The sequence below is a fragment of the Apaloderma vittatum genome, unplaced genomic scaffold (assembly GCF_000703405.1).
Source record: "Apaloderma vittatum isolate BGI_N311 unplaced genomic scaffold, ASM70340v1 Scaffold44317, whole genome shotgun sequence".
Taxonomy (NCBI): Eukaryota; Metazoa; Chordata; class Aves; order Trogoniformes; family Trogonidae; genus Apaloderma; species Apaloderma vittatum.
Window position 1 is genome coordinate 1 of NW_009725367.1, and position 12,670 is coordinate 12,670.

General features: G+C 43.5%; 1 protein-coding gene across 1 annotated transcript; it reads left to right on the forward strand.

Moving 5' to 3' along the window:
- The first annotated feature begins 4,244 nt into the window (after positions 1-4,244).
- On the forward strand, positions 4,245-8,678 carry IGJ (immunoglobulin J polypeptide, linker protein for immunoglobulin alpha and mu polypeptides). The gene is made up of 4 exons (XM_009872856.1): positions 4,245-4,344; positions 6,932-7,067; positions 7,915-7,995; positions 8,477-8,678. The coding sequence occupies exons 1-4, from the start codon at positions 4,281-4,283 to the stop codon at positions 8,676-8,678; spliced, it is 483 nt and encodes a 160-aa protein (XP_009871158.1). The 5' UTR covers positions 4,245-4,280.
- Positions 8,679-12,670: the final 3,992 nt, after the last annotated feature.

Below are 12,670 nucleotides of genomic sequence, written 5' to 3' on the forward strand. Positions count from 1 at the left end.
TTGGAAAGCGCTCCCGCAAAGCGGCGAGTTCGAACTGGATCCCTCCCTGCCCAGCTCCCGAGCTACAGCGGAGATCCCTGCAGGGCTGCGCCGGGCCTGACTCTGCTTCTCCCGTTAATCCAGGAGCTGCGGCACATGGGCAGCCACTAAGCAAGGACTTTTTCCAGTCGGGGCAGGTACCAGCAATTAATAACCTGACGTGAAAAGAAAAGAGTGCTTTCTTCCCCCTTGGGGTTTTTCTTCACCTAAAAGCACAGACACGTACAACTGCGGTCTGTACAGTAATCTTACAAGAACGTGAATAAAAAAAAAGAGTGTCGAAAATGCACCTGACATCTGTCCCCTGAAACTTCTTACTCTGTTCCCTTCAGTCAGATCAAACTTTCAGAAAGAAGCATTTGAAAACCTCTCTGGACCTATCTGAGGTACATACATGAACTCTCCCAAGTGCTTCCCTTCTCCAAATGGCATCTTTACAAGATAGAGGCATATATATATATATACACACACACATATACACACATGTATACACTTATATATACCAAGCCACCCGGAAGCGGCCTGGTTTTAAGAAATGCAGTCCAATATGCCACAAGAGCAGAGGGCGGCACAATAATTAGTTTAGTCTTTAGCTCAGAAACCCAGAGTCAAATAAATTAAGCAGCCACACTTTCCAGCAAGAGGAGTTCTGCAGAGAACAAGTGCAGGTGCTTTTCTCTTACCGCAGAGCAGGTGCAGTTTTATTTATAACCACGCCTGTCCACCTTCTTGTGGAAAAAGATATGTCAATCAAATATTAAAGTTAACTGAAACAGAGTGGGGGAGGCACGACTTTACTCACTTTTTGATGATTCATTTGGATTTTGGTAGATCTGATGTCGGGAGTCTCACATAATAGCATTTTCTCTGACACACTCAGCTTCTCCATATAGTCACCTCTGGGTCAAACTTTTCCATATATGCTCTTTTCCATATATGCTTTTGCATATGTGCTCTTGCACCAAACATACATTTTGAATCAGACTACAACACCTTCTCCAGATCTGTCCATGCCAGTTTTCAGGTCTCACCTCCTCTGGATACAAATCTGTGTAAGAAAGGCAACAATAACTTGGTTTTAGTAAGTGAGGCACAGCATTCATTGAATTTGTTAGCCACACCTCCATGGAAATTCTCACTTTATTCTAGTTGGCCACTAAAGTACAGCCATCTCTGCCAAACAGGCTTTGTAATATTGCTGCTTAATCCTACCTTTTTTTGTATGAAGTCCACCCAGAGAAGTCTGTAGTGAATTTCTGTGTGGTCAAAATTCCAGAAAACTTTTGCAAGCGCGACTTAGAGAAACCCAGACCTTCAGTGTGTCCCAGATGCTGTTTCCATTTAACTGCCCTCAAAGTATAGTGCCTTAGACTCTAAAAATAAAGCCTGCGCTTTCAAAATCTGGAGTCTTAACAGACCAGCTTCCATATGGAGTCTCATGGATTTAAATGGAATTGCCGTGTTGTCTCTTAATCCAAGGTTAACTGCTAAGAGTAGAAAAGAAAAAGCATCTCCAGACATTTTACCCTCCCGCAGGCCTTGTTGAAAACATCCACCACTTCTGGTGAGGCTGGAGTTAACCCAGTTGGCAGGAACTGCTCCAGCCAAACCATGCCGGTTTGCTGCACCACTACTGACACAATAATTGGTGACCACTGCAGGGGTCTTTTAATCCACCATTTTCTTTGCTTCCAATCAAGAAACAAGGAGAAAAGAAAGCCACAGGACAATGGTGTGTTATGTGGAAATACCCTGTGCCCTGGTACAGCTGTCCTCCTCTCCACTCCTCACCCAGCGGAGCAAGGACACACACAGACACGACTATTTTGCCTCACTTCATCCAGGCACCCACTCAGCTTCTTACCAGAAAAATCCTACTTCAGCACATGAAAGGAGACAAGGCTGGTTCCCATTTCTTTCCAAATTTTCAGTTATTTCTCCACTAGCCTCTGCCTCAAAGTGAGGCTGGGAGTCTAGCTCCCCACTCAGCCCAGAATTTAAGATTGGGGTAACAGTTTGCCAGCCCTTGCCAAATGGCACTCTTCTTTAATGCCTGCTTCCCCCGATAATTTTCTGGTAATTCAAAACGTCACACAATAAAAAGGAGATAGTTCATAAAAGTAACAGTCTGTAAAATAAATCTCCTCTAAAGAGCTTGCAATCTACACAGAAATCCTCAGAAACATGCAGGTGGCTGAATGAGACTAAAAATAGCTCTTGTCACCATATACAGACTGAAGGGACCGTATGCAGACATGTAGATTCAGAAACTGAAATTCAGATGTGCTGAGCACAAGCAGCCAGGGAAAACCACCAAAATCAACAGAATCACACAGAAAATAATTCTCCTCAGTTTCTCCCTTCAGATTTTAAAATACTCATGGATGTCTCTGCTTGGACGTTATCAGCTCTGTATTCGGATTAGTGCAGTTTTGCAAAACAGACGAGAACCAGCCTCTTTTTAGTGTGCTTTATTCTGATGCCTGCATCTCCCCTTCTTGGATATTTCTAAAAAATCCCCTCTTGCGTTACAAAAAAGGTGACTGAAACAAATAGTGCTTTAGATAGACAAGCCAAACACCCCATGGTTAGCCAGATTTATTTTTAACCTTCTGCGAAAGATGGGGCACAGGGAGTATCTTGCTGCCGCTTCAGAAGAGAGCTCCACAGAAAAGGCTGTTGGCAACACTTTCTGGGGAGTGGGAAAGGAAACAAAAATCCTTGTTGCCCACCCAAAGATGGTGAGACAAGGTTTTGAAGGGGAATGATAGCATAAGCTGATGCCCTGCTAGGAGCTGGATGTGCACCCATCCTCCCCTACTATCTCCTGGGGGAAACCTTGCTGCTGATGCAACACAGAAGCCCATTGAATCATGCACCTGCCCGATGAGGTGTTTGTGCTAGCAGAACAAGCTCAGGACACAGATTCTGGGGTTTTTGAACAGCTCTAGGGTTCGGGACCCAGCCAGCAAGGGCTGAAAGAAGGCAAGACAGCCTGTAAGGTGACAGGCAGCTCTTTCAGGAACTAGAATGCCTGGCAGCATCGCCTGGCAGATCCTGGCGAGGACAACCAACGCTGGTTGAGCCAAGGGCGGCACGGGCTGTGCGAAAAGATCTGGTTACAGGACTGCTGCTCTGCTGCAGAAAGAAAAGCTGGGGAACACAGGGAGATTTACCATGTGCTGCTAATGTTCATTGAGAGAAACATGCGCTGCAGGTATCAGAAATTCAGCAAACAGTGATGTGATAACCCTACCTAAGAATGGGCCTGCCAGCGTCGTGCTTTGCTCTGCCTCCACTTTTGTCCCCCGATGCAGGTGTTTGGAGACCCTTGCTAAGACTGGCTTCCCTTAAAAAGTGGCCTTCTCTGGGCCAGACATACACATACCCTACAGAGACCACTCCGGCCATTGCAGCCTACGTTGCGATGTTTGTTTTTCAGTTACACAAGTGATCCCAAATCAGGTCCAGAAAAATTCCAGGCCCTCTCCAGTACTCGCCTCCTTCAGGAAAAGTCTCCTTGCCCCATTCTTCAAAGAGTTTGCCTGGGACCTGACTCAGAACCTTTCATAAACCACAAATCCCATGGAGTCCCTTTTCCCATTCATAAGGAAAGAAATTCCTTGATGAAGTGGGCAGAATTGGAGGGAGAGTTCAGTTTTGCTACAGACCTGGGGTTACTTTTATTTCTTTTACCCCTCCCTTCTCTCATCTTGCCTACTTTGACTGCAAGGGGCAGGTCAAGCCCTTAATATAGGTTTGCATAGAACCTGGTGCAAGCAGGATCCTGATCTTGAAATCTGAAGTGGTTTTATAATAGGAGTCAAGTGGGTTTTAAGTCTGATTTCGCAAAACTAGGAGCCAGAGCTGTGGCCCCTTGGCTAAATGGACACGTTCTTACCTTATACCCCTCGGCCTCAAGAGAGACAGTGGCAAGAAGCCCCCTAAGGATCAGGGTGGTTTTGCACTCCCTTGCACTCAGCAGCTCATTGCTTGTTGGTGATGAGCAGAATAAAAATGAACAGTAATAGCGTAACCCCCTGCCCCCCCCGTACCTTTGAAAGCCAGAGGTCTCTGCATTAAACATGCCCAGTTTCAGTCCCCAGCCACATCTGCCACAGTGTCAGTGCTAGCCAGCTGGGCTGTTTATTTTAGGAAACAAATAGCTGTATCATTTGCACACGCCCTTATAGGCAGACACAGGCTCTCCATTCGTCTTCTTCAAAAGAAGGGAAGGCAAGATGAAGAACTCTTTGTTGCTGTGCGTGGCCTTGGCCGTCTCCTTGGGGTTTGTCCTTGTGGCAGGTAGGTGAGAAATGAAGAGCAGGGAAAACGGTGCTTAAGATATCGCTGACGGATTTTGTGTTATCAGCATTAATAATTCTAACAGCCAAAAATCAAACCTCAAAGCTGGCTCAAGCAGCCATGCTTCAGTGGTGCTTGGACATCTCAACGTCTTTCTGCGTCATAGAGCTGTGTGTTTTTAATTTCTGTTTTGAGGTTAAACAAGTGATAACTAGCTGCAAAGTCAAGGCACTATGATTTTATGGTTGGGTTTCTGAGGCAACAAGCCACAACCAGTCATGCCTGCTTTTCTGCAGTGTTAGGAAGCTTGCAAGAATCTTACCTGCTAGATTTAGAGGCTTCCTGGTGATCCTGTCATATGGTTACTGTAGGGTAATTCCATTGAATTTCTTGGAGATTCTTGATTTAGACTGAGATCAGACACGTGGTTCAGAGGTCATAGACACTGACTGTCCTAATGCCACATCTCTGCACGACAGTCTAAAGCGATCCTCATTCACGTGGTGGAATCTGGTCTGCAGGATGAAATCGGTGCTCAAGGCTAACTGTCCCAACAGCATGGATGACAGCATCCCAGCATTTCCTCCAACTTTTGGGAAAGGGCATCTTCTTGCCGACGCAGGTAGCTCCTGGGAAGTACCGTTTCTGATGAACGGTGTATAATCTATTAGCTGAAAAGGCAGAAAATGTTGATAAATACGGTGTTGGTTCAACACTCAGCCCAGTCTGCTTTTGCTAATTCACACGTATGACTTAAGAACTGTATATATAGCGTCATAGAACGGCTGGGGTTGGAAGGGACCTTAGGAGTGCTGTTTGTACTATTTATGTTGAAATTAATGTATTTTGGGGCTAACTGAGCCTCTTCCTACTTTAATTAAGTAGCCACTTGGACCTGCGGCAGAGTTTGAACAGGTATTTTTAGAATGTGCTTCCTTCTTCGCTATGCTGCAGCTGGATTGTGCTGGGCTTCACAGTGTATTACAGGACAATCCAATATTGGAAGATGAAAAATTTTGTCAAATATCTGCCTGAGTGTTGAGGAGGAAGCAAATCATGCACCAAAAAATCCAACCTGTAGACACTTAGAAGGGCATTAGGTAATTTTGCATTTAACTACCTTCACCCCAAAGAGAATTTAGTGGGTGATACATGGAAGTATTGCTGATAAAACTATCCTTTTTTTAACCTTTGTAATTTTACTTTAAAGAAAAAAAAATTGGAATATCTGTAGTTTTTATGCTTATTAAAGCCAAGAGTATTTCACAAGGAATTAAATCAGGACAATCCTTTCGGAGTGCATTCAAAAAACCCTGCATATTCATAAAAGAGTATCTTAAGATAATTTTAGAAGATTAATTAAAGCCTTCTTCAAAGGTTTTGGGACAACTTCCAAAGCTAATAGGATCTGACTTGAATATTGGCTTTGGATTAGGGGCTTATAAGAAATTGCACATAATATTGCATAGAATAGTGACAGACACCACAGGAAGGTGTATGTGAAGGACAAGAAGCTAGGGACTTTCTAGAAGAAAAAAGAAAAGCCAAGACTCAAGAAGGCAGGGACTAAAGAGGCTTTTGTAGTGAGATTCTACTTAAGAGGGAAATGTTCACGTTGAGTGATGCGCTGGCAGAGAAGAAGTATGCAGAGCAACAGAAGCTGGAATAAGGGGTACAAGGACAAGCACCATGAACCTCCAAATAACGATCATCTCCCTGTGCGAGTTTGCTATGGGCGAAGAAGGAAGAGGCTCTGGGTTGGGGAAAACCAACTAGCGAAGAACAAGCTATTTCAAATCCGTTCATTGCACAGTGAAACAGCGTCGCATGCCACGGGGAGCATGCAAAAAGCCTCTGGGTGACAGATGGGAAGTTCTACCCCGTTATGACTGAGTTTCATATTGAATAGCATATTACAAGTGCAGGAGACAGGCTGGTTTTTCCCTATTTGAGTAAGAATATCAGGACTGGAGTTTTCTGTGCAAACCATAAGCACCTTAAGTGCCACTTGCCTGTCACCACTAGGTCAGCAGGCTGCCTTCTTGCTGGGTCCTGTGGTGCTTCTTTGGCATCTATTTCCTCAGGGACCTGCAGGACAGAAAACATACAAGGAGCCTGCAATGAAAACTGACACATCTGCCACATTGGCAAGATCAGAGACGTTTGTTTAGGGGCCAGATCCAAACTAGGGTTTGGACTGATAGAACAGTCCTGGTGCCTGACAGAGGAATGGGGTAACCTCCCCTCTCAGGGCAAAAGCAACACTCCGGCTGCCAGGTACAGCTCAAGGCTTGCAAGGGGACTTCCCATATCATGAGAAATCACCACATGTTTGCCTCTGCCCTCCCACACAGTGTCTGGATTCATCGTCTTCTTCCCAGTCCCATCACCTCCACGTGCAGAAACATACTGCAGATGGAGCAGGGAAGACAGCTGAAGTCATCTTTGCCAAGAGGCTCATTTGTACCTGTTGCAACCTGGACTTAAATCAATCCAGATGCCATAACAGTGCATTCCTAGTTTTCTCATCACTTAGCTTCCTGGTAGAGCAGGTTTGATCCTGGGATTGCATTTTCTGTGCTTGTAGGTTATCCATGGGAGTCTGAGAATGAGGAAAACGTGCTGGTCAATAACAAGTGTCAGTGTGTAACGGTGACCTCCAAGTTCGTCCCCTCCAAAGAAAATCCTGATGAAGAAATCCTGGAGAGAAACATACGCATCCTGTAAGTAGCAGACAAGTATTACATAGAGACGGCGAGCAGGAGATCAAGTGTTACAGGAGTTCCCTTTTCTTTGCATTCTTTCCCATGTCCTGGTATTGATGAGGAGAACTGTTTTTCCTGAGGGCTGCTTTCTACAGTATCATGGACTATTTCCTTTTGCTTAGTGTTTTTCTAGCTCACATGAATGTACTTGCTCTTTGTCCTTCCAAACACAAAAAGCATCTCCATTTTTTAAGTAGTCCAGAATAACATTTCTACAGCTGATCTACTCTGAAACCAAATCGGGCCCATGACACTGGACTTGCTGGTCTGATAGTAAGCCTGCTATATAATAGTCTGGAAAAACTAGTTAATACCTGAACTGTCAGAAAATGTTGATCATATGAAGCAGATCTCAGCAGGATTTTGTCCTCTTTATTCACACAAACCTTACAGAAGTGTGTGTGTCTCTTGGAAACATGGATCAAGCTCAGGCTCAGAGCTGCAGGAGTTCTGGTAGAGTTCAACAGGAGAAGCACAAAACATCTGTCCTGCAAGTGTCTCATCTGCCAGCTCAGAATTAAAATAATGATAATGATAATGATAATAATAATAATAATAAAATAATACCAGCACAGTTACCTTGAAAGCGGCACTTTTGGAAGTTGCTGCAGCCATCTCGGGGAGGTTTGTTGCCTTTAAGGGCACAGAATGGCCAAGATGTTTCGTTCCTGGGCTTTTCTATGGAGAAGGGTTGGAAGGAAAATATCCTGCAGAGCAAAATGAGAGTTGAGAATTATTCACAGCCGAGTAGTTCCCTGCTTAATAAGAAGTTTTCATGAGAGCAATTCTCTTCCTTCCTTTGCAGAGTTCCCCTGAGGGCTCGAGAGAACATCTCTGACCCCTTGTCCCCTCTCAGAACCACTTTTGTTTACCGCATGACTCAACTGTAAGTAATTTTATTTCCTTAGTTAATTTTCTAAGACTTAATTTCCCCTGCAGCACTGCCTAGAGCAGCTCACAAGTGTTGCCTGAACACCAGTAGGGAAGGTGAGGGAGTCACAGAGCAAAGTGTGAAGCCTAGCTTTCACATTCTGTTGCATGCCAAGACATTATCTCCGTGATTAATTCACGTAAAAAGGTCTCACATTTACAGGGAATGTTTCATTCTGACTCCTGTTCATTTCAGATGTCTTAACTACCAGCCACTTACACATTGCCCCTTTAACCCTTCCTTTTAGGGAGCAGTCTTGCCCACAGCAGTTTGCCCATACTAAAAGCATCTTGCCTGGGAGTGCCTGGGTAAAACCTAGAAGGGCCACAGTACTCTGCTGGCTCCATCAGCAGATCAGCAAGGAATATTTGAGTTTCACCAGAGGCATCTTTTCAGCACAACTCTTAACGCTTGTTCTATTCTCCATCTCTTCCAGCTGCCAAAAATGCAATCCTGTAGAAATTGAGCTGGGTGGCCAAAAATACAAGGCTCAGCAAAGCACCTCCTGCGATGAACCCGAAACCTGCTATACCTACAACAGGGACACGTGCTACACCACCACCTTCCCATTGCGCTACCATGGGGAGATAAAACAAGTTCCAGCAGTTCTGACGCCCGAATCCTGCTTCGCCGATTAGCTCAGTGCCTTGTTGCACTTCGTGTTCCTACGAAAAATACACCTGTAGCGCCGTAGTACCTGGACAACAGTGTCCAAAATATCAGCCCCCACAGTAATGCCAACTTGCCTCTTCATATTATTTTCGACATCAGACTAGTGTCAATTCTGTTCTCTTACCCCTGCCACGTATGTGCAATGCTATTACTATTTGTCTCAGACATTATCACCATACAGACCAGATCCTCAGCAGATGCAAATCAGTGACTCCCTTGAAGCTAAGGGAGCTACACCTGGTTACAACAGCGGGGAACCTGTCTTTTTGACGGTCTTCCATCGGTCTTCATCTGAGCAAGGCTAGCCCGGACATCAGCAGGAGCGTCCGTGTACTTCCCTCCCTGAGCACTCTAAAGCACCTCTGCACAACCTTTATACGAGACCCTTTGGTGACATTAACAGAATTTGTGCCATTACTAGAAGGCCATTGTACAATCACATCTGACAGAAAAGACGAGGGACGAGACCAAGAATTCAGATGTCCAAGTTATTTACAACTGGACATTCTAGTCCCTTCTAGCACTTTGACAACTCCAAGCTTACAGTTTTCACATATGTTTAGAGAAAATCAAAAGATGCTACTGCCTTGAAGTGTTTTGCAAGTTGCCAGGACCTCAACTCTGACAGGAACAGTAAACTCTTCTAGGACATGTTAGATATTTCACTTCCCATGCTTATTTACTGATACTGCTGCCTTCTTCCACCCCTGCTCTCACTTCAGTTGCTGAAAACAAAAATCAAGTTGGCTTAAAATTCTTGTCTTGTTCCTCATTTTGCATTTAAAGCTTCTGACTGCTAGAGCAGGACCCAAGTTAAGGATTCTATCCTTTTTTTCAAATCTGTAGTCTTTTTCTTCATATGAGAGACACTCACCAAAAGAAGGAGCTTGCGATGTATTGCACCCTACATTTAAATGCATTACACCGGGTATTGCTCATAGAAACATCATGTGTACAAGTGCACGAGCTGTCCAGCATTACTTTTGGGCTGGCTGACATTTCTCACTGTTGTCACAAGTTGACCGTAAAGCATTAGGCTCTTCCCAAAAGTCTTTATTTGGTTTCATACCTAATTGGAGTAATAAACCAGCAAAAACCTTATTCCCATAATTGTAGCTTTGTTAGTGAAACATTAAATAAAGTTTTTTTTTCTGCAGCACTCTGTGTATTATATTCCAGTTCAATAAGAACTCACAAGAAAAAGCCAAATCTATAATTATACTGCTTCCTCCTTCGCAGTGAAGTAAGAAGCTCTCCCTAAATAACTGCTTATACTTACAGGCAAAGCCTCCTGAAATACTGGGACAGAAATATGCTGACGCATTTGCAGAAACTATGACAGATTGAGGTTGAACTGGTTTAGGATTTTAGGATTAGCTCCGCCTCTCTGAGCTGCTTCAAGGCCCTGTGAGTCAGTGCAGGATCAGAGTTTAAAAATGCCAAACTCACCTAAATGACTCTTGAAATTGCAATCTGCAGATCACAATTATACCCCACCGATGAAAAATGTGCCTTAAAGGCAGATATGTCAGGAGCTAGTCATCCATATGCAAGCTGTCTGTCCCCAAAAAATATCTGGGGGGGCTAAATTTAGAAGAGCAAAAGAATAAAGAGGACTGAAACAAATTATTCTAATGCTACATCAAAGTGATGGAAAATGAACTAAAACCCTTTTTTTTTCCTCCTTCGTGCAGTAAGATACCCAATTCAAAGAAACACAAAATGTTAAAGGAGGCAAAGAGACTCCTGTCATGTACTGACACTGCTCTAAGTATTACGGCTCACTGAAATTTCTCTCAAAGACATTTTTATCTTCGAAGCCCTGGTGTTCTGAAGCTGGGAGTGCTGTGATAGTCAAAGCAAGTCATGGTGAGGCTGCATTACCAGACACAGCACTCAGGATGGAAGCGGGCCAGCTTTTCCAGCTCTTGCTGCAGTGCTGAAGGTACTTGAGAAGCGTGAGAATGCACTGAAAAAAGGAAAGGATTTGCAATTACTCGACCTCAACTTAGAAACCTGTCACTTCGGGGCTATTTACACAGCTATTAGTTAGTTTCTCTCACTGTCTTGGTAAATCAAAGACTTAAAACTCAACTGCGAAGTGTTGTTTGAGAAGGAAGAATTAGAGTTGTTTTCCACCTAGAAGTGGACATTAAAAGAGCATAGGTAAGACATTATGAGGTATTTATTCAAAGATGGTACTTCTGGGGTATTTAAATAACGTTTAGAAAAGTTTGTCTATTCAAAAAAGTTTTCTTTGCTATTTGGTTACTCTTTGGGACATATTGGATTTGACCTGTAAAAACCGATTGGCAAAAAACCTGACTGCCTGATTTAAATACAGAGATACGCTGGTGCTGCAGGCAAAGCACTGGGACTGCACGCAAAGCTGGGAGTGACAATCCTCTAGTGCCACCTAGATTGCTTTAGAGCAGCAGAATCCACGAGATTGTTATTCTCCCACTAGAGCTGCAAATGACAGAACATTTATCACGGCTATTAGTCTAACAACACCCTACTTTGTTGAACAACAGCACAGAGTTACTATGTCTCAGTCTGCAAATAATTTATGAGTCTGTAACATAATCCAGAAATAAATATTTGTGTTGGGCTTTGAGACTTGTTTCTTTTTCTCGAAGAAGACCAGCACTGATCCTCTTCTCAGTTACAAAAATGTAAGAATTCAATCCAGGAAGACAAATTCCCTGAAGAACAGGAATTTACACAGAATTTAAATGAGATGTTAGCCATCAAATACACTATAAAGATTTAAGCAAAACCTCCAAACATTCTGAGAACTGTACTCAAACTCCGCAGCTCTTGATGGGAGAGAAGATGGGGGCTGACTGTCACAAGGGAATCTGTATTTTTCTTTTCCAGTTCTTGCAGTCCTACACAGAAGTGTTTTTTACCAAACTCCTTCTGAAAGCAGCCATATAGCAAAAGTGTCAGAACAAGCCTTCATTACATGGATAACCACAGACCTAGGTACCCCAGTAAAACAGCGAGCAATCTAGGACTGGACAAAAGAGGACCTCTAGCTGCTCAGCCCCAAATTCCCAACCTGCAATCAAAAGAAATTTTATTCCATCCCTGAACATTGGAACCCAAATGCTGCTTAATTCATTAAAGAATTTTGTAGTAAGTTACTTAACTTACTTAACTTGCAGAAAACTTACTTAACTTACTTAACTTGCAGAAAAACACCAAAGAGTGACCTTGGGAACACATTTCCTGATTTACTGTACTTACTAATCAGACCTAATTTCCTGATTTACTGTATGAACACAAAACATTGCTTGAAGCTGAAGCATTTAGTTTAGGTTTTTTTTAGGGCGTACTTAACCCATGCATCAACTATACACAAAAAGCAACACTGTTAAAAAATTATCATAAAGTTTTTACAATAATCTTAACAGATATTTATTCCATACTTAAAGAGAGTTAAAAAAAATGAAAGAAACCTAAGCTTGTTCTCTATAATGCCCAGAATAGCTAGATGTATTTTTAGGAGCTTAGTATAGAAAGACAAAAAAGTGTTTTTTAAAAAAATAATTCTATGGCAGCTTGTCAGTAATATGTATTAGTGAGACCTGTCATGAGCACCTGCTCTTAAGGGCTGGATTCAATTCCTCATCAGTGCTGCTCCACAGCTGACAGTACTTAAGGTTTAAAAGCTGCCTTTTTTGCGGGTGTGTAAGGGTACGTGATCCAGCCGGGGCGGCTGCAGGGTCGTTGTGCGGGAGGGATATGATGCAAGGGAGGAGGAGAAAACCAATCAATGAAATGAATCAGAAAACTGATATAATGACCTGCTGTTCCCTATACGTGACTCCTGTTTAACTGTGTCAGTGAGCAGGAAGAGGTGCCACAATGGAGCTGCTTTGCCCCCGCGCGGGACGGAGAGGCCGCCTCTCGCACAAGTTTGTCCCTCGGCGGCGCCGGTCGGAGGTTGGGG